A 23,920-nucleotide genomic window follows, 5' to 3' on the forward strand; every position below is an offset into this window, starting at 1 on the left:
AAGCCCAGCACAAAGCCTATGCATAACTTAAGTCCCATTTAACCCTTATTTTGATGTGAGTTTCAATGTCAATAAGAGTGGCAGAATCAGATCCTAAATGAGCAACTGTCTATGAAATATATCTCTATTGCTGACCAGTATATTCAGTAAGAAAACAGTTAAATATTCTAAATAAGGAGAAGAGTAAAGCAGAAATGACACAAATTACTTAATAAGAGAATTCTACATTGAATTCCTTTAATTCTTCAGTATGAGGAGGAGGAAGGTGAAGAAAATGTAAAACTGATCTACAAAAAAGCAATTCAATCTGGAACAAAATCTTATTTTCCTTTCTTTAATTATATTAATAAATATAATCAAAAAGCAACTTTTTAGGGTCTGATTTTGCCACCCTACTCATACTGAGTAGCAAAATGATTCCACTGATGTAATCAAAAGTGGCACAATCTGAATCCTAATACAGTGCAATTTTTCCACAAATTGAAAAATCAGATAGGAAAACTGTATATTACAAAAGGAATCACTCAAGTTTTTACTATATCAAGCCATTTTACTCCTGATTAACTTGGATTGTGTGTCCGTGAGACAGAATGAGCAAAAAATGATCTTGTGGGAAAAGGCAGGGGATTAAAACAATTTCCCTCTGATTCCACTTGAAATGCATTTTCCATTAAGATCATCATCTTTACTTTAGAGCTTTTTATGGATACACAGATTCATAGATTCCAAGGCCAGAAGGGACCACTGTGAGCATCCAATCTGATCTCCTCTATACACAGGATCTTAGGATTTTTTTTCAAGGCCTTTTTTTGTTTGGCTTTTTAAGAACTTAGTTTGACTTTAGATTTTGTCACTTTAGTATTTTTACTTGACATACAGCAATGCTAGGCTGAGTTGATCAGACTTTAATGCAGGCAGTAGATGCAGGGTACATTACAAATTCAAAGTTACACAGAAATCGTCTTCCTTTATATACATTTTTAACATTCCATTATATTTACTATACATTGCATTACCATTTTGCGATTGGCTTGGTCACTTTGTAGGAACCATTCTTTGCATAGCACACACTTTCCATGCAAAAACTTACTTTTACCTCATCTTATGTTTCAGCCTTATCTGATCCATTGTTATCTTGTCCATTGTAAATTGTTCCCTAAATGTTCTCCCTTATCTTCACTAGCACAGACATTTCGTTTCCAGTCTGCTGATCCATTTAGCATACTAATCCTGTCTCCCAAAAAATAAGGCCTTACCAATGTCCAATTGCTCATGTCAAGTCAGGCCTACATAGGTTATAGAACTTCCCCAAAATAATGTCTAGAGCATATCTTTTAGACAAACATACAATCTTGATTTAAAAATTATCAGTGATAGAGAATCTATCACGACCCTTGGTATATTGTTCCAACGGTTAATTACTTTCACCATCAAAAATTTACACATTATTTCCTGTCTGAATTTGCATAGCTTCAACTTCCAGCTATTGGATCCTGTTATACCTTTCTCTTCTAGATTTAAGAGCATACTGTTAAATATTTGTTCCCTGTGTAGATCAGGGTGGGTAAAAATCAATGATTTAAAAAAATAAAAATTGGATTTTTTTTATTTAAATCATGTTTTTTTTAATAAAAGGTTTTTTTGAGAAAAAACCTATCTAAAGATAGTTTTAATTAAGATACATTATAGCTCAAAGATATCTCATCATGGAATAGGGATTATAAATTCTAATTCTATAGTATGAAAGAATATATTTATGTAATGTTTAAGAAAGTTTTGTAAATGAGTTCCAATAGTTCATGTATTAGGAACCCAATCTTATGGGGTTCCACAGGCTTCTGTATAGATTATTTAGGTTAATCTTTCTATCTACCCAATGGGACTCAGTGCTCAGTCCAGAAGACACAATCAGAGATGCTTAGTTTTGCAGTTCTCAAACTGTGGTTTTGTGTCTCCAGAGATAACATGCCTGTTAACAGCAAAAATGTTTTAAAATAAATAAATAGTATATAGAGGTGAGAAATAACAGACCTCAACTCTATTGTCCCTCTCTCTAAAAGTGCAAAGCTTCAAAAAGTTCAATGAACAGAAGATTGTTGGGGGCAGAATAGATCTGGACAAGGAGAAGAAGTCTGGAGATAAATGTGAGAAGAGAGGGACGTATGCTTGTTTTGTTAAAATAAGGTTTGCTGTTGAAGAAAAAAATCCAGAGTACTTAACATTGTTGTTTTAGTTAAATAAAACAATTTAAACGTCTGTTGGTGATGTTTTCCTCCTAATACAGCATGGCAAGAAAATCCTCCAAATATTAACAATTAACCTGTTGAACTGGAGATAGTTCACCTCCCAATGACTTCATAAATATCTGCTTCAATTACCTTTGGTAAATGCAATAACCAAACAATCATTCATTTTCTGACATAGTTGTAAAACTAATCTGAAAAGTTTTCAAAAGAAATCACTTTAAAAATGTATTGTGTGTACCTTCTAAAAATGAAACCTACATCTACCTCTGAGTTATGAAGAATATGTATTAAGGTTATAAAAGTGCATTCTTGATGGTTGTTATGTAGAAAACCATGATTAATTCGAGTCTTCCTGACTAGTGATTTAAATCATGATTTAAATCAAATCCACTCTGGTGTAGATTATTATAAATTGTGATCATGTCACCGCTTAACCTTCTCATTGTTAAGACAAATAGATTGAGCTCCTTGAGTCTATCACTATAAGGCATGCTTTCTTTAATCATTCTCATGGCTCTTCTCTGAACTGTCTCCAATTTATCAACATCCTTGTTGAATTGTGGGAACCAGAACTGGCACAGTATTCCAGCAGCAGTTGCACCAGTGCCAACTATAGAGATCAAATAACCTCTCTATTCCTACTGGAGATTCACCCTGTTCTCAGTGGTGGCAGATGACAGAACAATAAGCAATGGTCTCAAGTTGCAGGGGAGGAGGTCTAGGTTGGATATTACAAAAAACTATTTCATTAGGAGGGTGGTGAAGCACTGGAATGGGTTACCTAGGGAGATGGTGGAACCTCCATCCTTAGAGGTTTTTAAGGCCCAGCTTAATAAAGCCCTGGCGGGTATGATTTAGTTGGGCTTGGTCCTGCTTTGAGCAGGGGTTGAACTAGATGACTCCTGCGGTCTCTTCCAACCCTAATCTTCTATGATTCTATGCACTATAGGATCACATTTGATTTTTTGGCCAAGATATCACACTGGAGTTCAGCTGATTATCCGCCATGACCCCCAAATCTTTTTCAGAGTCACTGTTTCCCAGGATAGAGTCCCACAATCCTGTAAGTATAAGCTACATTCTTTGTCCCTAGATGTATACAATTACATTTAGCCATATTAAAAACACACATCATTTGCTTACACCCAGTTTACCAGGTAATCCAGGTTGCTCTGAAACAGCAACCACTCCTCCAAGTTTTATATCATCTGCAAATTTTTATCAGTGATAATTGTATTTTTCTTCCAGGTCAATGATAAAGAACACAGTAGAGATAGTGAATTGAGCTGTTAACAACATAGATACCATCATTTCCTAAGCAGTATGTATTATTGCAGTGTTCTCTATCCCTCATGTGTAAAGATTTCTCTGTTGCTTTTCCTGAATCAAAATGAACCAAGGAAGAAATCGCCTCTCCTCAGCTTTATCTATTTAGAATTCCTATCTAAGGTAACTAGTACAGTATTTTCATTTCCTTATATTTACTATGTTACCATTGTCCTGCCACACCAGAAGGAAGACAGGAGGCAATGGATGTGGTATAATTAGGGCTGCAATTTTATTCACCTAAAATATCTGGAAGTACCTGGCAATAAATTCTATAGTGCAGGTCAATTATTTCCTTAATCACATTCACCTATTTAGGAGGCAGCTGTCAGCCATCCCTCTTCCCAACCTGGTCCCAGCCAGCCCATTGCTGGGACCTCATTGCCCTCCCCTCACATAAAAGTTATGGGGGCTGAAAAGGAAGAGAGGTTGGCTTCCTGCACTCCACTCTCTAGCTTCCTTAAGGGATACTGGTAGACCCAGAGGGAATGAACTCCACAGCTGGAACTGCAAGGGTGGAAAATTACTGGAAGGTGAAGGGACCTGAGATTTTAAATTCCTGGCTAGCTGGTGCTGGGTTATATTTAATTGTACTGCTGCACTTTAGTTATGATGTGGTACTATTTCCAATTAATTTTAAGTTATGTCAAAAGAACCTAGAGCACACACAGATGACCCTTTTTGAGCATTTGTATAAATCCAAAAAAGAAATAATAAACTGTATTTGACTAGCACATTTTAACTACATTCTTGGTACAGTTCCTGTTTCATTAAGCCATGCAAAGTACCTGCTACTGCTTAATGAATTTTGCAGTGACAGGTATTCTTAGCACAGCATTAGCAGCATCAGTGAAAAATTAATGAGCAATTGATAGTGAAAGCAGTTAGATATTCCAAAAAAGACAACTATTTTTATAATGTCTAGATGTACAGTACTAATCAGTTTCATAACGTGTCTCAGCACCATGCAAATTAGAAATGTGATTTTTGATGGCTTTCAGATATATCCAAATAAACTAAACATTTTATGCCCAATACATAAAGAAGATGGGAGTATGCAAATATTCTTCTTACTAGAATTTGAGCTGTGAAATACTGTATAGTTTTTAATGCAAAAGACATACAATACTGTACAGGGTTATGATAAGAACCTTCCATATTAGCAATATACTTTCACTTAATTGAATCTTTCCTTAATTTACTCCTCCTGTGAAATTTAACCAAAACCTCAGCAACCACATAGAGCTAGATTGTGTGACCCTTACTCACACTGGTGAATATTTACAAACAAGTGACCCCACAGCTCCAAGTAATTGACCAGCAATGTGGGAAAGAATTTAACAAGGTAGCCCATCCTTTGTATTCAAAATAACACAACCTCCACCCTCTTACTCCAATTGCTTGGGGCAGATATTATTGGCTAGTTTGATCTCTGACTAGAAAAGCTGCCACTGATTTAAGGAAAAACAATATTCTGAATGAGACAGAATAGAGTCCAGGCCCAATTTTCCTCATTTTATCCATCCAACTATAGAAACATCAATGCGAGCTGTGTTTGCATAGCCAAAAGTAGAATATAGCCTTTAAACTGTATTCACCATGGACCAGATTCTGCTCTCCCGTACAAATATCCATCTCCTTAGCAGTGGTGTAAATCAGGGGTAATTTCAATGAAGTAAAAACTGTGTGAAATTCTCGTCAGATTAACTGACTTCACTGGGAAGCTGACATGTGTATCTGTGGATGGAATTTGGCTCATGGGAACTACGAGTCCAAATCTTGAGCTTTACACTCAGTCCTTGCTCAGGCAGGATCTCATTGAATGTCAGTGGGAGTTGTCTAAATAAAATCTCAGGATGTGGAATAAAAGCTGAGTTATATCAGATGTTGTGGATATTATAAAGTGCTATTATGTACTAGGTAAGATGTGATATGCACCCTGCAGGTGCGGGCCATTTATTTCAATCAAATTCACTCACTTCAGTACAATTGATAGGAAAAGATTAGCTAAAATAAGAGGAAGGCACTGCATAAATGAGCACATGAATGCAATATGCACAGGCTCAGTCCTTAATTTGTGCCAGGGCTTGCCAGGGCTGATCCCCGGCACCTCTAGCCTTGGCAGTTCATAGCCTCAGCACCTCTGGGCTTGCTGCTTCAGTTATGAATGTAAAAAAATTGCTTGAGCTCTGGCACCTCTTTCATTACAAATTAAGCACTGCACAGTCTGCTCTTTTCAAATGGAGAAAAACTATTTTTACAATGTGAAGAATGTGATGGTGAACACTACAGATAGTCTTGTACATGTAAGTAGCAATGACAGCCCTGAGTAAACACCATGGACCAAATTCAGATGCAATGTGAGCAGGTCGGACTCCATTTAACTCCATATACACCCAATCTGAATTAGGCCTTATATATATATATTTTTGGTTACTACTGCTACAGAACTAATATAATATTTTGTTTCAGTTAATGTGTGTTAATCCACAGAAATATCCTTTTTCTTCCCTTTATTGTAACAACATGATTCAATGGAAAATTACTCACGAGATGAACATAATACAGTGGACTCCCCAATATAAAATTTGAGATGGTTTGAACAACTTTCAGTACTTCTCAGAGTGGAACACAAGCAGGGTGACAGAGGGGAGAGCACTAGATCCTACTGTTACTGTAACCAGAGATGCTTACAGTATGTCATTGTCATGAAAAGGAAGGGGTTGGGACAGAATGGATTCTTTGCTTTAAGATGATCATCACCACCTATCCTTTTACACAGAAAATGCCCAGCCCATGTTGTGGCTGTTTCTAACATGTCACAGGACAGACGCCCCCCACTTTCTGAGAAGAATGGGACAGTTTATGACAATACATGCTGCTCTCCAACCAAGTGCAGTTAAGGAATTACATGTCCACATTTATTTGGTCGCCCTCTCTTTCTATCGTCAATAAAAGTTCTATAACTAAGAACAAGAAACAATGTTTATATTGCAGGGGGCACTGGCTGGGTTAAATCAGGAGGCTCCTTGTACAGGAGTTCTAGACTGGAGACGACAGTGTGGTGCCCTGCCTCCGGCATACCCACACACAGGGCAGGCATAATCTATCTCCCAGTGCTGGGGAAAGTGGGTGTTTTATGCGGCAGGCAGTGCTGAGCGGCCCCAGAAGGGGCATTACTCAGCATGGGAGGGGCTATGCCTCATATGCTCACATGCTAGGATGACTGTGCTAAGAGGAGTGCTTTAAAATGCTGTAGCAAGATTTGCTATGCACCAGTGTTCCACACAGCACTCGAGGCATTATACCTTTCATAACAGGCTCCCACTTTGCTCACCATAAAATGTGCTGACAATGATCATAACTTCAGTGAGAGTCTCACAATATTTGGGTTGCATTTTTCTTAAAGCCACAGTTCCCAGAATTATGGAATTAAGGGAAAATCTCAGCTTTCATATAAAAACCAACAAAATAAAAGGAATTTTCTGTCCCTCACAGCTGCAGAGAAAAGCTTGAAAGTGTGAACACTCAAAAACCAGAGGGAAAAAGAAATGACTAGTCATGATTTTAAGTCAATCTCATGATTTTTCATGGCCTAATTTATGAATTTGAAAGGCTTGAGATGGTAATATAACTATCAACTGTGGTTATCTGTAATAATTTGTTCCACACAGTTTTGGTATTTTTAATAGCTCAGAGAATAAAAGACTTAGTCTGTATGGGGGAGGAAGTGGTCCTTTATTTCAGTTTAGCAGGCTTGTTTTTGCCATGGAAGGAGCTTGCTGTAGAAAATAATTCATCCTCACTCCTCTGTCATGCTTCAAAATCCAAAGGAAGAAAGAAGGCATCTGGATTCCCAGCAGTTAGGGGACAGAGGGAGGGGGCCAAGTTCCAACAGACAGGAGAAGACGAAAGCAACAACTGCTTATGAAAAGCTGTCAGCTGTGATCCTACTATACCCAGGCTCTACTAAAGGTATGTCTTCACTGCAAAGTGATGAAGCACAAGTAGGAATAATCCTGTTAGGTTAAATCTAGCTAGCAAAGGTAATAATAATATTGTAGACATTGTGGCATGGGCTTGAAATCAGGCTAGCTGCTTGAGTAAAAGCCTGCCAGGGACCGTGGATACTTATTTGGGTTGCTAGTGATGGACTGTGCCATAACACCTTCACTACTATTGTTAGCTGCGCTAGCTAAATTAAAGCCAGTATTGGGTATGTCTATCCTTGCTGCAATCACACCTTCACTTGCAGTGAAGACATAGGCAAAGCATAGTCTACACTTAAAGCTTAGGTTGACAGAGCTTCAGCTATGACGACCTAACCCCCAGTTTTGAGTCGGTGTCCATCAACCTAGCTACCGTTGCTTGGGGAGGTGGAGTTCCTTCTGTTGCTGAAGTCTGTGTCTACATTATGGTCTTAGTATAGCTATGCCACTATAATGCTCATAGTGTAGACATGGCCTAAGTGGGATGTAATTGGGTGGGAACCCCAGCCTCAATGGCTGAAGGAGGGATTTGACCTCAAAAGACAGCCTGTTGACAAGAGAAATGGTTCAAGTGGAGGAAGAGGGAAAAGTGATTTTTTTTCCCCACATACATAGCTGAGCCTATCCTTCCCACATTGGTGTTGGCTTGGGCTCCACCATTCCTGCTGGCAGATCTGGAATGTTGCAGGGGGGAGGGGTGGGCACAGGCCAGAGATTCTACCACCAGAAGGAGGTTAGAAAGGAAGGGGATTAGTTGCTGCAGCGACGGGTGACAGCCCTGGGATACTCCAGCTCCCTTATTAGGGCCAGTGGGTAAAGGAGAGGAGGAAGCAGTTCCCCTACTTGTTACCCAGGGTCCAGAGCAAAGACCTAACTGAACCTCTCTTTAACACAGGGCTGGACTTCAGCTTTTTTGCTGCTTTTGTTCTTGGTAGTGGTATCAGCTGCCTTCCAACCTCTTTCTGTTTGAACTGGCTTAAGTGTGCTGGCCTGCCTTTTGAGACTCCCCTCGCCACTGACACTCAGCTTGGGAGACTACTCTAGTCCTATGGTCACCAATGACACAAGAGCTCTCTAGCCTAGGAGAAAAGGTGTCTTTTAAAATCAAGTCAGGTACCTCGAGGTACCTAACCCCATTTGACCTATCACTTAACTAGATACAGTTTAAGGTCTTGTCTAGACTAAGATTTCAGGTGTGACGTTAGCACATGCCAGCTGACCTGTGTTAACTAACATGCTTTAAAAGTCTAGTGTAAAGAAAACATACTGCCTTAATGTGCTAAATGGGTTGAGCCTAGTGGGGAGCCTAGCACATGTTAAAGGAAGTGTAGCCTTGTCTACACTAGACTTAACTAAGGGCTAGTCTACACTGGCAACACTAAAGCAGCAGTGCTTTAACGTGGCTTGTGTAGTCACGGCAGAGCACTGGGAGAGAGCTCTGCCAGCACTCTAAAAAAACCCACCTCCATGAGGGGCGCGGCTCACAGCACTGTCTACACTGGCGCTTTACAGCGCTGAAACTTGCTGCGCTCAGGGGTGTGTTTTTTCACACCCCTGAGCGAGAAAGTTGCAGCGCTGTAAACTGCCAGTGTAGACAAACCCCAAGACTTGCTTCAAATTCTAATCTAGACAAAGTCTAACACCTTTATAATCAGGTTAGCATCAACCCCTGCCAGGTAACATGATGGTAAGGGTGTCAAACTGCATCTAGACTAGGTGTTAAGCAGTGTTTCAGATGGGGTTAAGTACCTCCAGGTACATGCAAAATCAGTTTAGTTATTTTTGGGCAGATGTGTGTGTGGACACTCTTCTTTTGAAATAAAAGTGGTTTGAGGTTAGCCACTTTCATTCTGAAATAACAGTGTCCACACAAAGACATGCACCAAAATGACTAAATTGGTTTCAATTCACACCTTTTATCATTTCAGTGCAAGTTCACATGTGGACCAAGACTCACCCGATTCAACAAACAACAAAAAATCCCACAATTTCCACACCGAGTCTGGACAGAACCACAGAATCAACCTCTCAACCATGATCAGCTTGAGGACTCAAAAAACAGCTCTTGGATGTTTGAGAGCATCTTTTTTGTCTAACAAGTTACTAGCTGGCATCCTATCGGAGGCAGTGGCTGTTTCTTAACCTTCCTATATCTGTTGGATGACACACTGACTTGTCTACATTAGAGAGCTTACAGCAGCATAGCTGTACAGATACAGTTGCATCACTATAAGATCTCTTGTGAAGTCACTCTATGCCACTAGGAGAGATCTCGCCCGTTGACATGGACTGTACCCCCAATGAGCGGTAGTAGCTATGTTGGCAGGAGAAGTTCTTCTGCTGACACAACACTGTGCTCTCTACCACTTATTCCGGCAAAACTTATGTTGCTCAAGGGGGTGTTTTTTCATACCCCTGAACGACATAAGTTTTGCCATAACTGGTCGCGTAGACATGGCCTTATAGGTCTCCCATATTTCTCTATTCTTGGATTAAGGAGACCCTTACAGTAGGCTTCCTGCTTGGCAGCTGGGACTGTGACAGCAGCACCCAATTCCCTTCTGACCCTTACAATAAATTACTGCTAAGTCCACCACCTCTTTAGATGGACTTGAAGGAGGATAGCTAGAAATGTAGATATACACCAAAAGAGAACTTCCTAGAGGTTGGGAAGAGCTGAGAGGATTCTGTTATTTGAAGTCCACTATAGCTCTCATTCTTCAAATCTGATTTTTCCATGTTTTTCCATGATTTTTCTCTTTGATCCTACACCAGTGGGTGCTCTAGAAAAACCTACGATAGATTTCCCAATAAGGCCCCATGTTGTGACGTGGACTGTTATGTCTTACCATGCTCATTCTCATGCATAGACATTGGGTTGTCATATAGGCAAGTTACCACCTGTGTGCATTTCACAAAAAGGTTTGTCCTGCAACAAAACCTTGGGCTGAGTTTCAAAAGTCGAAACAATTTTAGCTGCTTTTCCACATACACCCATATACCCTCCCCATAGACAACTACCCCATCAGCTGGCCTAAACATCTGGGGCAGCTTGCAGGCCTGCTAACTGCAGGACTCTGCATCAATTAAAATGGCTAATCATGATCCCAACAAGGTGGCTTGCGATAATTGTCTAGCTCCACTGGGCCAACCGGAATGTCTCAACAGATGATCTTTTGAAAGCATTCTTTGCTGAAGTGCCAGAAACTCAATTTTGAGATGCAGGTTATTATAGGGCCCCAGACAAGCTACTTTTTTGAATATAAAAAGTGACTGAATAGTGTTGACTTTTTTTTTTTTCCCCTCTTAGCTGGTCTAGGACTGGAGGGCTGTGAGCATCACCAAAAAGTCAACTGACAACATGTGAATGCAACTATATCAATGATAAACACAGTAGAAATGTACAAAACTCCAGTTCATTGATCTGAAGTTTTATTCTTGTTGATTTTTTCTGTACTTACTGGTGGACATTGTGCAAGTTTATCAGCTGCCACCAACTGAACATTTAAGTGTTTACTTTGTGACTTTCCTCTGGATTTAATCAGTCGCTGCAAAACCTGAGAGAGGAAAAGAGGAAAACAAGAGTCAAACATCCCCAGATACAAGAGATCCAAATGCCAATGACAGGATTAACCAATGTAATAAGTCTTATTTGTATTACATTTAATATAATGGATCAAATTTTGTCATCAGACAGATGCAAATTCTTCAATTTACTTCACTGGGATTTCTGCATGTTTATCTCGGCATAGAATTCGACCCAAAGCATATTTTCCAAATGCAGTTTAAAGTGTGATTTTGCTTTGTTCTGGTTCTAAGTACTAGGTTATTGTCAACAAATATAATTTTCTAAAGGACTATTTTCCAATGCTCCCTGAAAATTATGCAGTTGCACCAGCTTGATTATAGCATAACAGTAATAGTATATTATGCTGTGCAATACTGATATTATGGTGACAGTCTGCTCGGAAGTATATTTTGATACAGAAGGTTTTTTAACACCCACAGTTCATATTACCTCATTATTTTTTTCTGCAGTATGCTCATTAATAGAATTTAGGGGGTGGGAGAAATTAGGAATTCTAAATTCTTTATCTATAAACTATAAAAGAAAATTATAGTATCAAACACGCTGCTCACAAGCCTTTGGGTGAAAGACTTCAAAAAGAAAAGTGTGCCCTTGACCTTTGTGCTCTTGATCCTCCCCAACTCACTTGCCAGATAACTTTCCATTCAATAGAATGGGTGTAGCTAGTACAACCAGCACCATATCAGGAAAATTCAATAGCAGTCAGCAGGGAATATGCAAATTATGGACACTGAGTTTACATTAAGAACTTTATATTATTATAAGTGCATTAAGGGGTGCTGTTAAAACTTAAATTATGCTGTTTCCTTACAGAATGTGAGCCAGATCCTCAACTGACATACATCACCCTACCTCCATTTGCACCACGTGAGGATTCAGACTTTTAGTTTTAGAAAACATGTAGGTTTTCTGGAAGAGCGAGTGAAGGATCTGGAAAAAGTTACTCACCCTGAAGTCTATGGTACTGAAGTATAATGCTAGATAATAGTAGCCATCCTTAACTGCCAATAGTTAATGTAACAAGAAGCAAATTGTGAAAGAACACAAGTAGTCAGGCATTGACTGCTAAACCAGTATAGGGGCTACAGCCTTGTCTATATTAAAACTTTCAGAATTACATTAAAATTGTTTTTTTAAATGAAAATTGGTGCAAACCCCTGCATAGACTCTCTCATATCAATGTCCTCCTTGTTTATATTATTTTAGCTTTATTTAGTTAGTAACTGAATTACGCTAAAATCAATATAAGCCAGGTTTAAATAGATTTAAAAATACATCTTCAGTTTAACTGGTGCAATAATACAGACAAGGCGTAAGTGTGCAAAGGTTATTAAGAACCTTAAAGCAGCACTTTAAAAAAATCACTTTTGTGGTTTTTGTGCTCTACATGAAGAACCCAGAGGACATCCCAAAAACCACAACTGGCACTATCTAGTATCCTGGTTGGGAGTCTCAATAAGAAGCACCAAGGACTGATCTAATCTCTCACCTCTAGAGGTGGCCCTCCAAGGGAGAGTTAAGGCACATTGGTGGAGTGAGGAGAGATGGCACTTGTTCTGAAGATGAATTAAGGGTTTAAATCTCTATGGCTGTGAATGCAGCACCTTTCATGAACATTAAACTCACTACAATTGTAATTGAAAATAAATATCTATTTTCAAGGTGAATAGTTGCATGAGGATGTTAAACACAGAAGGATTCCCCCTCTAGAGAAAGGAGAGAGAAAAAAATAAAAAAGGAACCACATGAGACAGAGGCTTAGTCATGGCATTTAATGCACTACTGGAAAGGGCTCAGATATTACAGGGATGGGCCTGTACAAGAACCTGTATACAACAGAATGGTTTTCTTCTCATATGAGCACAAAGCTCTCATTGGTGTCAACATGTGCATTTTGAGGTAAAAAGAGAACACACCCTATCTCAGAGGACAACGAGCATGTAACATTTTAAAAGTAAAATGCATGTATTTTAAAGATGATTATAATTACCTTTGGAGATGACACTTTAACATGAACTATAATCGGTGCTAAAGATGTCTTAATAAGTTGTGCTGGATGATTGATAGTATCCGCATCTAGGACAACCAGCTGTAAGGATCTTGCCAACTCAAAGATTCTTTCAATTTCACTCTGCACTTCAGCTAAACAACAACACCAAAACCAAAACAACAGGTCATAACTGCTCTACCCCAATACTGTTTAGAAAAATAAATCACGTGTCATTGGTTTTGGTGTACAGTATATGTACAATATATGGACTTCATGCATAAACAAACATTTGTGATTTACACAGGAGACTAGAACAGGCGATGCAAGTACAGAACATACATTTTTAGACTGTTTTTAAAAATGCTACTTTGGTCTCCACATACGCTAATGGTAATAAGCCTCATGAATGAGGACTGTTGTTGGCAATGTAACTCCCTTGATGTCATATTAGCTCATATGTTTTGGGAGCACCCCGTATCAAGAATTTCTGATATAAGTTGGGTCATAGGACCAATTTGATATTGGATGCTAAATTGGAGCCTGCCCCCTTAAGTTTCATTCTTGGATATATTTCCAATATCTAGAGATTACCTGGTAACAAAGCAGCACGGTTCCAAAGTGGAGCTTTAGTGGCTAAAAAATTAATCATGCAAAAATAGAAAAGTGGATCCCCACCAAATATTGATGCCTGGCTCAGTGATATGGCTGACCTCGCAGCTAATGAATGACTGGCATTTTGCAGAAAGAGAATGCCTGAAAAAATCAAAGCAATTTGGGCTGAGTTTTTAGAGGTCTATGATTAACATAGACCCTGAAGAAAGATCACTTTCCTGCCCCTCACTTTATACTAACCCTATTTATTTATTTTGCATACTATGATTAATCTGGTATGTTGGTATATTTGCTGTATTTGGAAATAATAAAAATTATAGTCAGTGTAGTCTATCCACCTAACTGCTACTTCAATAATCTATAAAGCATAAGGTTACTTCTTAAGATTTGTTCTTAGGCGCCCCTAAACACACACAGACTCTAAATCAGTTAGAAACAATATGGTTCACCCAATAACCTGGCTACATGAGCAAACTAATTATTTCTAAACATTTCACAGTTGTTTTCTTAGCACTATTCGTGACTTAAAATACAAAATCAGTCACTCAGAATGAAGCAAACCTTAATGTACAAGGCCCAGAAAAGGTTCTAAGTATGCCTTACTAATGTTCCACTTAGGCACTTAATATGAAGCTTCCATAGTGCACTGAGCTTTGCCCAGCCACACTGGGGTGAATTTTATCCCCAGGAGCCTTTTTCTCCCATCAGCACATATGAAATTTGGATTTACCTATTTAAATCCTCTGCATCAATAAAGGAATAGATCACTTGGAGTTAAATTCAGATACAGTTTATGGGCCTGATCCAAAGCCCACTGAAGTCAATTACAAAAGCTCTTCTTATTGACTTCAACAGGCAATGGATCAGGCATACGTGAATAAGATACTGGTGCCAACAAGTTCTGGTGGACTGCTAAAAAGGCCTTTCGTCTGGAAATCTCACAGGCTCTATGGGATCCCATAAAGCTGTAATCCAGTTTTTGCAAGAACCTGCTGGTTTCCAGTGGCTAATACTATAGGCATCTCATGATTATAATGGAAGGGCTCATGACATTTAAAAGCTGTCACTTTGCTCCAGGACGTAACTATGTGCAGTGCAGTACATGTGCTAACATCTTACCTAAACTGGACCTGGTATTCGACCGCTCAATTATTGCCCTCTTGCTCGGATTATTTAGGACAGACCTCTTAGCAAGAGAAATGTCGGCTGTCACTCTAGTTATTGATATCCTATGAATAAGAACACAGGAAAAAACAAAAACACTGCAGTCATATTTTTACTGTACTGTATGTGATTTACATCTACTTTGTGTTGTAGAATGTGAACATAGTATAACACCAATCAGATGTGTTTTATAGTTGAATTATATCATTAAAGTAAGAAAAAGAGGCAGAAAGAAGCTCTCCTTTCAAGTAAAACCTATGATACTCAAGCACTAAAAAACCTCCACACAATTGTACGTTTGTCTATTTCACTTTTAACTGATAATATATACGTGTGAAAACATCATTTCTAATACCACACTCACTACTACATATATTTCTCTCTCTTTCTGTATGTAGCCATCCATCTACCTATACTGAGACACTAACACAAACTTTTCCCTGTGCTAATGAGGTGTGATTAGGATTGCCAACTTTCTAATCACAAAAACCCAACACCCTAGCCCCGCGCCTTCCCCAAGGCCCTGCCCCACCAGGAGGCCCCTCCCCTGCTCACTACATTCCCCCGCTCTTCCCCACCCTCACTCACTTTCACTGGGCTGGGGCAGGGGGTTGGGGTGTGGGAGGCGGTGAGGGCTCTAACTAACAAGGGGGGTCCGGGATGGGGCCAAAAATGAAGGCTTCAAGGTGCGGGAGGGGGCTCTAGGATGGGGCAGGGAGTCGGGGTGTGGGAGGGAGTGAGGGCTCCGGCTGGGGGCTCTGCGGTGGGGCTGGGATGAGGGGTTCAGTGTGTGAGAGGGGGCTCTGGGCGGGTGCAGGGAGAGAGGGTGCTGGCGGGGGGTGCAGACTCTGGGCTGGGGCCAGGGATGAGGGGTTAAAGGTGTGGGAGGGGGCTCCAGGCTGGGCAACGGGAATGAGGAATTTGGAATGTTGGAGGGGGGCTGGAGGTTGAGGCAGGGGGTTGGGGTGTGGGAGGGGGTGAGGGCTCTGGACTGGGAGTGCTTACTCTCGGGGGGAGCCGGGGATGAGGGGTTTGGAGTGCAGGAGGGGGCTCCAGACTGGGGGGGTGGGGCCGAGGGATTCCGAGTGCAGGAGGGGACTGCGGGTTGAGGCAGGGGATTGGGGTATGGGGAGGGGGGCAAATGAGAGTTCCGGCTAGGTGTGCAGACTCTGGGGTGGGGTCGGGGATGAAGCGTTCAAGGTGTGGGAGGGGGCTCTGGGCTGGGGCAGGGGGTTGGGATGTGGGGGGGGGGTGAGGGCTCCAGCTGGGGGTGCAGGCTCTGGGGTGGGGCCAGAGATGAGGGGCTTGGGGTACAGGAGGGGGCTCAGGGTTGGGGGGGCGCTCAGGACTGGGGCAGGTGATTGGGCCTCAGGGTTGGGGCACGGGTTTACCTTGGGTGGTTCCTGGTCAGCGGCGCAGCAGGGCTAAGGCAGGCTGCCTGCCTGTCCTGGCACCGCGCTGCACCCTGGAAGAGGCCAGCAAGTCCAGGTCCTAGGCGTGGGGGCCAGGAGGCTCCGTGTGCTGCTCTCACCTGCAGGCACTGCTCCCCCCACCCGCAGCTCCCATTGGCTGGGAACTGGTTTCCAGCCAGTGGAAGTGCTGAGCTGGTGCTTGGGGCAGGAATAGCGTGCAGAACCCTGTGCCCCACCCCCACCTAGGACCCGGACCTGCTGGCTGCTTCTGGGGCACAGTGCGGTGCCAGGACAGGTAGGGACTAGCCTGCTTTAGCCCCGCAGCATCGCCGACCGGACTTTTAACAGCCCGGTCAGTGGTGCTGACCAAAGCCATCAGGATCCCTTTTTGACCGGGTGTTCTGGTTAAAAACCGGACACTTGGTCACCCTAGGTGTGATTATCAAAAATTATTTCACAACCTAAAGTGGATCTCAGGCCAAGTAGAACAGCAGAGCCATAATAAAATAAAAATAATAATAATACTTCATCTTCAAAGCATTTTATAAACATCCCTCTGAGGTAAGTAAAGAATGTAATCCCCAGTACACGGTTTGGGGAATGGCAACAGAGATATTCTATCTATCTAGGTCTCATAGTCATTAATGGATTTATTCGCACAAACTCTTGTGAAGTAGGCAATTGTTGCCACTTTGCAGACAGGGAACGGAGGCACAGGGTTGGGTTACTTGCCGAAGGTCACAAAGGAGTGTCTGTGACTGGTAATTAAAATGAGGTCCTCAGGATCCCAATCCAGCGAGCTATCCCCTACACTATGCATCCTGCATTCTAGAGCAGGCTAGTTAAGTCACTTTCCCAAGGCTGCAAAGGAAGTCCATATCAGAGGCAAAATTAGAACACAGGCTTGGAAGCTGGGAAATTCTAACCACCTCTCTCTGTCACACTTATGCACACATGCACCAAGCTGGACTATATGAAGTAGGTCACTGCAAAGACTACTCCTCACACTACAGGCTAGAGGGTGGCATTCAGTCATAGGCCGGAGCTGGAAATAGCACGGAGGGATCATTTTGCAGGGAGGGAGGGTAGAGTGGTGTGGAGAGGTATTCCTCTGTACCTCAGGGAGCACAGTTCTTCTCAGAGCTGCAAGTAGCACATATCATGTGCACTCTATGGCTGCCCAGCTCTGTAAACTGATGTAGAATGGGAGAATATAGTGGAGCCCCTTCCCTAACACATGAATGCAGGGATTACAATCGTTCCTAATCCTTGAGTGGACTGATACAAGGGGAGTGTGACGGGATTTAACTCCTACCATTGGCAAGGCAAGGGAAAGAACACCAATTAGTCATACTCTGCACCTGGAGGAGGTGCTCCTGGCCAGAGAAGGCAAAGTTGGCCTTATAAGTAGACTGAGGGAGCTCAGTTGGAGAGAGACTGCAGAGGAGACAGGTCTCTCTGGTGGAGGGAAGCCCGGGGATAAGGTTTAAAACAGACAAGTAACAACTGAGGAAGAACACTACCGGGGCAGGTTAGGCTTCTGCAGGAGGAGGCCCTGAGATAGAGCCAACAAGGGGACTACACGGAAGCCTCAGAGGGTCAGAAGGGCTATTACTCTAAAGATTTGTTTGGCCTTTTATTTGGACTTGTTTGTGCTATCCTGGAATGGGCTTGAAATGACTTTTCTGTTTGAAATTTCTTTCAAATTTCTTTTAAAATGTTAAAAAATGCTGGAAATCAGAAGAAAACATTTTTGTTTAGGGTTGAATGAAACACTTTGTTCATCTAGAAATAATTTTTTTTAACTTTAAAATTAACCAAAAAAATTTCAAAAATTTAGTTTTTGGTTCCACTCAAAACCATTTTTTAAATATTATTTTTCTGAATTGCCAGTGAACCCAAACAAAATCTGTTATTCACATAGCTCTAGAGCAGTGGTTCCCAAACTTTAACAATCTGTGAACCCCTTTCAATAAAATGTTAAGTTTTGCAAACCCCATCCTAAAAATGAGTATTTGCAGGGATTTTCTCCTTTACCTGAGTATAAATTATAAAAAGCAGTGATCTTGGAAATATAAAATTTGTTTTATGACTTGCTTATTACACACTATTAATAATTATTATTTATCATTACAGTATTTTTATTACATTATGAAAACGGCAATGCTCTTCCAAGATCTTACTTTTGTAGCTTGTATCACTTTGAATAAGCCTGTTATAAGACAAGGCTCCTATGTTTCATCAAGGAGTATCAGATGTGAAACAGCATGAAGATATTTAAGAAGTTAACGCAAAGAGTTCCTCCTACACAAGCATTCAGGTCTCGAGCAGTCCAGGCAAACAACGCACATTACAACAAAGCTTAAACTTGTTCTTCATAATAATTTTAAAAACAATACTAGCTGCCTATTTAATTTTCAAAACAGCAAAAACTATCCCTCTCCCTTTCCATATCTTATAAGGAGTCTTGACATTTAAATCTCCTCAGTGGGATAGATATGCTTGCTTTGAATTGCTTAACTCTTGGAAGTCCAGGGGCTCCGGGCTGCTGGGCCCATGCTGCCCGGGATCCCTAGGGACAGCTCTGTCTGCCATTAGGGAATTTTTTCCCCCGAGAACCCCCTGTAACATTTCACGAACCCCAGTTTGGGAACCACTGCTCTAGAATAGAGCTGTACACAAAACTGATTAGTTAGATTGGTAGAAACCTCCTGTGCGGACACTCTTATTGTGGTTTCAGAATGCCTTACATCAACTAAGCTTAAATCAATTCCTCACAGTCTTAGCAGTTTCACTGTTTCCTCTGTATCATTTAGGTGAGATTTTCACAAAGTATTTAAGGGATTTAAGAGAATAAATCCCACAGAAAGTCTTAGGAAAATCTCTTTCCATGGCCATTCCCAGTAACAGTGGAGAGAATTTTTTTTAAAAAAATTAGGAAAATACGGTTGGAAACCTATAAAAACTGGTGGGGGACTGAGAGGCAATTGTAGCACCTGAAATACCATTTAACTTATTTTTTTCAAAAACTGATTCGATTTCAAGTCGATTGTGTCCCTTTAAGATTTTAGGCTGTTAGCGCCTCACTTCAGCTATCTGTGGATGAAATTCATACCTCTGTCTGATCCGCCCTGCTAAGAGCTAACAGCAATGGGACAATTTGTAAAACGGACAGTGACATAGATTACAGACGGACCCTCTCTATTTCTCTCTTCTCTCTGCATGGACTAAATACACATCAGGGAAAGGCTACAGGATAGTACCTCTGACTAGATTTTACAACTAAAGGGGGGTTTATAAGGATGCTTTACTTTTCTTCTTCTCCTGTGTAAACAGATATTACAGATACAAACATTACTGATTTTTGTGGCTTCTGATACGCCGCAGTACTTCTCCCATACAGTACAGAAATATACTTCACAAAAGATATGTTCATAGCAATCACATCCCAGCAACTTTGACAGGACTTGTCACTTCCAGTTGCCATGGTTTCCTATTAAAGATAATGACTTCCAGCTACCATAGGCGTATGCAAAGCTGAAGGACACGTGCCAACAACTGGGAAGAGAACAGATGTCACTGCTCTGTACCTACTCTTAATACAAATGTGTCCTGGGAATCCATGCAATAAACTGAAGTGAAATAAGATTAGTCAAACAGCTCAGGAGTGGGAGGGGGAAGGAGGGCGGGGAAAGAGAGGGTATGAACGAGAATCATGAAGAGCTCAGAGAAATGACATATTAAACTGCAGGCTGCTGTGTAAAATGCTCAATCCACCAGGTTTTAAATCAAATATTAAGTTTGTGGGTTTTGCTAATGTCATCTGTGTTCGGCAAATTAAAAACTGGGGAAGGGCTACATGTCTTACACCAGAGCCTGCAGCTAAAGCAGTCATTCCTCGGAGCTATTCACGGGTTAGGGAGGAGTTGTAGTCACTTCTCTGCCTCCCATGAATACCTACCCCACCCCTACTCCACAACCTAACTGGATAATCTTATTTTAGAGGACTTCTAATTTAAGCCTGCATATTAAGGGCATGTACACTGTGGGGAAAGAGGCACAGGGAGCTCCCTTCTCCTTCACGATCATCCATGGGTAATGGCTGGGCCTTAGGTGACCAGGCCAGTAGTAGCTGCTGGGCCAGGGTTGAAGGCAAGAATGGAGATTAGCTACCAAGCTGAGTCAGGAGGCAGGTACCAAAGTAAAGCCAGGCCTGGGTCAAAGGCAGAAGTCAGGAGCAAGAGGAGGCAAAAGACAAGGTGATAAGCTAGAATCTACGTTGTTGCTCAGACGGCTCCTTAGGGTAACTCCTGGTTTAAACAGTTGGTGTGGACCAAAGTTCTGTTGCTCTGGCTTCTTTGGGTAGTGCTTGCTGCGGTACCTAGCTCTCCAGTAATGGCTGGGTGCTGCCTCACCTGGCTCCCCAGTGGTGACACAGAGGCAGTGGTCACCCAGAACTTCACAACCCCAAATTCTAGACCCATGGATCATTACAGCATGAAACAACAGGGAAGGATATGACCCACTGCTCAATGGAACACTAGACTGGGACCGAGCTAGTGCATCCAGCAGTGCTCTGTTGCCCCAAGAATCAGCTGGCTTGGGGCCTCCAGAACCCTGGCTGCTCCTGGCCACAAGTACTAAGAAACAAACACTTTCTGGAGCAGCGGTGAGGAGTACTGCAGAGCACTTAGGCTGCCACACGTCATTGGGCCCATATCAGTACAGGCATGGATGGAGGGAATTAAACTACTAACAAAAAGGGAGGGTTAAAAGAGTGAAGATATGAGAACTCAGCACAATATCAAGATGTTGAGAACAATAATCAAGGAACCAAAGGACATGGAGAAGAAATTCTTTAATTGCCTATACATCAATGCTAGGAGCCTGGGTAATAAACAAGAGGAATTGGATCTTCTGATTTATGAGCATAAATTCAATGTAGTTGGTATTATTGAAACCTGGTGGGATGATTCACACAAGTGGAATGTTAAAATCAATGATTATAACCTATTTAGGAAGGATCAAATGGGCAAAAGCATAGGGGGAGTAGCACTCCATATAAAAAATGGCATTACCTGTTCCCAAGTCACTGATAACTCAGAAGAAAATTATCCTAATGCTTATGGATCAATGTCCTAACAGATAAAGCACAAGATGGAGTCTTAGTTGGGGTCTACTGTGGACCACTAAATCACACTAGGGAACTGGATGACCATCTCCTTATGTACCTGTGTACAATGTGTAGGCAGGAAAGCTGTGTGATCATGCCGGAACTTCAATTTGAATGACACATGCTGGAGGTCTCATGCTGCCAGTAGTAAAACATCCTTAGAATTTTTAAGCATAATAGATAATTTCATAACTGAAAAAGTGTTGCAGTCAACATGGGGAATTTCTAGTTTAGACCTAACAAATAAAGAGGAACTGATCACAGAATTAAAAGTTAATGGTAGCTTAGGTACAAGTGATCCTCCCTTGATCACATATCTAACGTGCAAGCTGAACACAGTCCAAACCAGTAATATATATACACTTAGTGCTTTAATAGGGCCAGTTTCACAAAACCGAAAACAATAGAGACAAAACAGGTGGGAGGAAAATTTTAATAAAAAAAATGTGAATGATCACTGGGAATCATTTAAGTACACCTCACTAAATGCCCTAAAAGCCACAATCAAGGAAGAAGACTGTGTTAGTTAAAAAACTGTCCTGGTTTTGAGAGGAAGTGAAGGCATCTGTAAATAATAAAAATATATATATAACAAATGGAAGAAGGGGGAAGTTAATAATAATTAATATAAATCAGAAGTTATTAATTGTAAAATGTTGATAAGAGAAGCCAAGGAACAGCAGGAGAAATCTCTGGCTAGCAGAGTTAAGGCCAATAATAAGGAGTTTTTTAAATATATTAGGAACAAAAAGAATCCCACCAATAGTATTGGTCTATTACTACTAGATGTAAATGGTAGAATAATCAATAATAATGCAGAAAAGACAGATGTATTCAATAAATATTTCTGTTATGTATTTGGGGAAAAACAGATGATGCAATTTCATCATACGGTGAAGATAACACTCTTCCCATGCTACTAGTATATCTCTGGAGGATATTAAGAAGAAGCTACTAAGGTTAGACTTTTAAAGTCAGCAGGTCCAAATAATATGCATCCAAGAATTTTAAGAGTTGTCTGAGGAGCTTGCTGGACCATTAATGTTGATTTTCAATAAGTCTTAAAGCACTGGGGAAGTTCCAGAAGAAAGTTAATGTTGTAACAATTTTTAAAAGGGTAAACAAGATAACACAAGTAATTACAGGCCTGTCTGCCTGACATCAACCACAAGCAAGATAATGGAACAGCTGTTATAGGACTTGATTAATATAGAAGTAAAAGAGGTGAATGTAATTAATACATATCAACATGGATTTATGGAAAATAGATTCTGTCAAACAACTTCACATCTTCTTTTGATGAGATTACAAGTTTGGTTTATAAAGGCAATAGTGTTAACATAATAAACTTCTATAAGGCATTTGACTTCGTACCGCATGTCATTTTGATTGAAAAATTAGAATATAAAAATCAGCATGGCACACATTAAAAGGATTAAAAACTGGCTAAGTAACAGGTGTCAAAATGTAACTGTGGGGTCCCACAGGGATCAGCTCTTGGCCCTACACTATTTAACATCTTTATCAACGACCAGGCACTCTGAAGAATGGGACTCATTTAACTGCTGACTTTTGACAAAAATGTAGTCAATTTTCTACAGTTGAAATGCTTTTTCTGACAGTCAAGTAAGTGGCTTGTATTCAGATCTGAGATATATATCGCAACAACAGAAAAATGGCACTAAAGGTACCCCAGAGGCTTAAGACAAGCATTTATTATGTGACCATGTCACAAATTGTCCTAAAGAAATGTAATTTGGACAGTTCAGAGCTACTGTAATTAAATACTACTCCATGTGAAATTAACCCTTTTCATCAGCAAATTCTACATTGGAGTGCCAAAGTATTAGAGAGTTTAGAATTTTAGGTATTCTTCAGCTTTTTGTCTTAGGAGATCCCACATCCCACAGTGATAGCAGTCCACTCTTCTCCCATAATTCTATGAAGGCTTCAAAAAGTAGCAAATTCCTAGGAGGGCCATCATCTCAGATGTGCTTGCCATCTCCTCCTCCTGTGTCACAATACTAACCCCTTTATATTTATCACATTAACTCTAGGGAGCTCAGGTCCCCTACCTTGATGTTAACATAGCATCAGAGTCATTTGAAGTCAAAGGCCACAGCTTTAATAACAACTAATCAGCCACTAAAAACATTGATTTGCTCACATTGTGTGCTACGTTACACACATGCAAGTGTACTGACTTCAGTGGAATTTCACACCTATAATTCAGGGCAGATTTGACCCATTGAGTCTAAATTTATGCAACTCACACAGCAAGGGGCCACATGGAAAAAAGCACTAAGTGGAGGGGGTTAGTTCAAGTAGCTCCTCCTGCATTCTGACTTTCATATTTTCACACATTCTTCCAGCCCCTCAGCATGTAAGTTACACCAGTTTAGGCTCTTTAAAAGGATAG

General features: G+C 40.8%; 1 protein-coding gene across 5 annotated transcripts in view; it reads right to left on the reverse strand.

Moving 5' to 3' along the window:
- CACNB4 (calcium voltage-gated channel auxiliary subunit beta 4) overlaps nucleotides 1-23,920 on the reverse strand; it is a 191,482-nt gene that overhangs the window by 12,990 nt on the left and 154,572 nt on the right. For all 5 annotated transcript variants that reach the window (XR_014713562.1, XM_084643144.1, XM_084643145.1 and 2 more), the window contains 3 exons: nucleotides 14,872-14,981; nucleotides 13,141-13,292; nucleotides 11,023-11,118 (listed from right to left, as the gene is read on the reverse strand). Coding sequence is in view for 4 of the 5 variants with exons in the window: in XM_084643144.1 (XP_084499270.1) it covers nucleotides 11,023-11,118; nucleotides 13,141-13,292; nucleotides 14,872-14,981 (358 nt within the window). In the remaining variant the exon portion in view is untranslated. The remainder of the gene's footprint in view (nucleotides 1-11,022; nucleotides 11,119-13,140; nucleotides 13,293-14,871; nucleotides 14,982-23,920) is intronic.

The sequence above is a fragment of the Lepidochelys olivacea genome (genome assembly GCF_965140295.1).
Source record: "Lepidochelys olivacea isolate rLepOli2 genome assembly, chromosome: 11".
Classification (NCBI taxonomy): domain Eukaryota; kingdom Metazoa; phylum Chordata; order Testudines; family Cheloniidae; genus Lepidochelys; species Lepidochelys olivacea.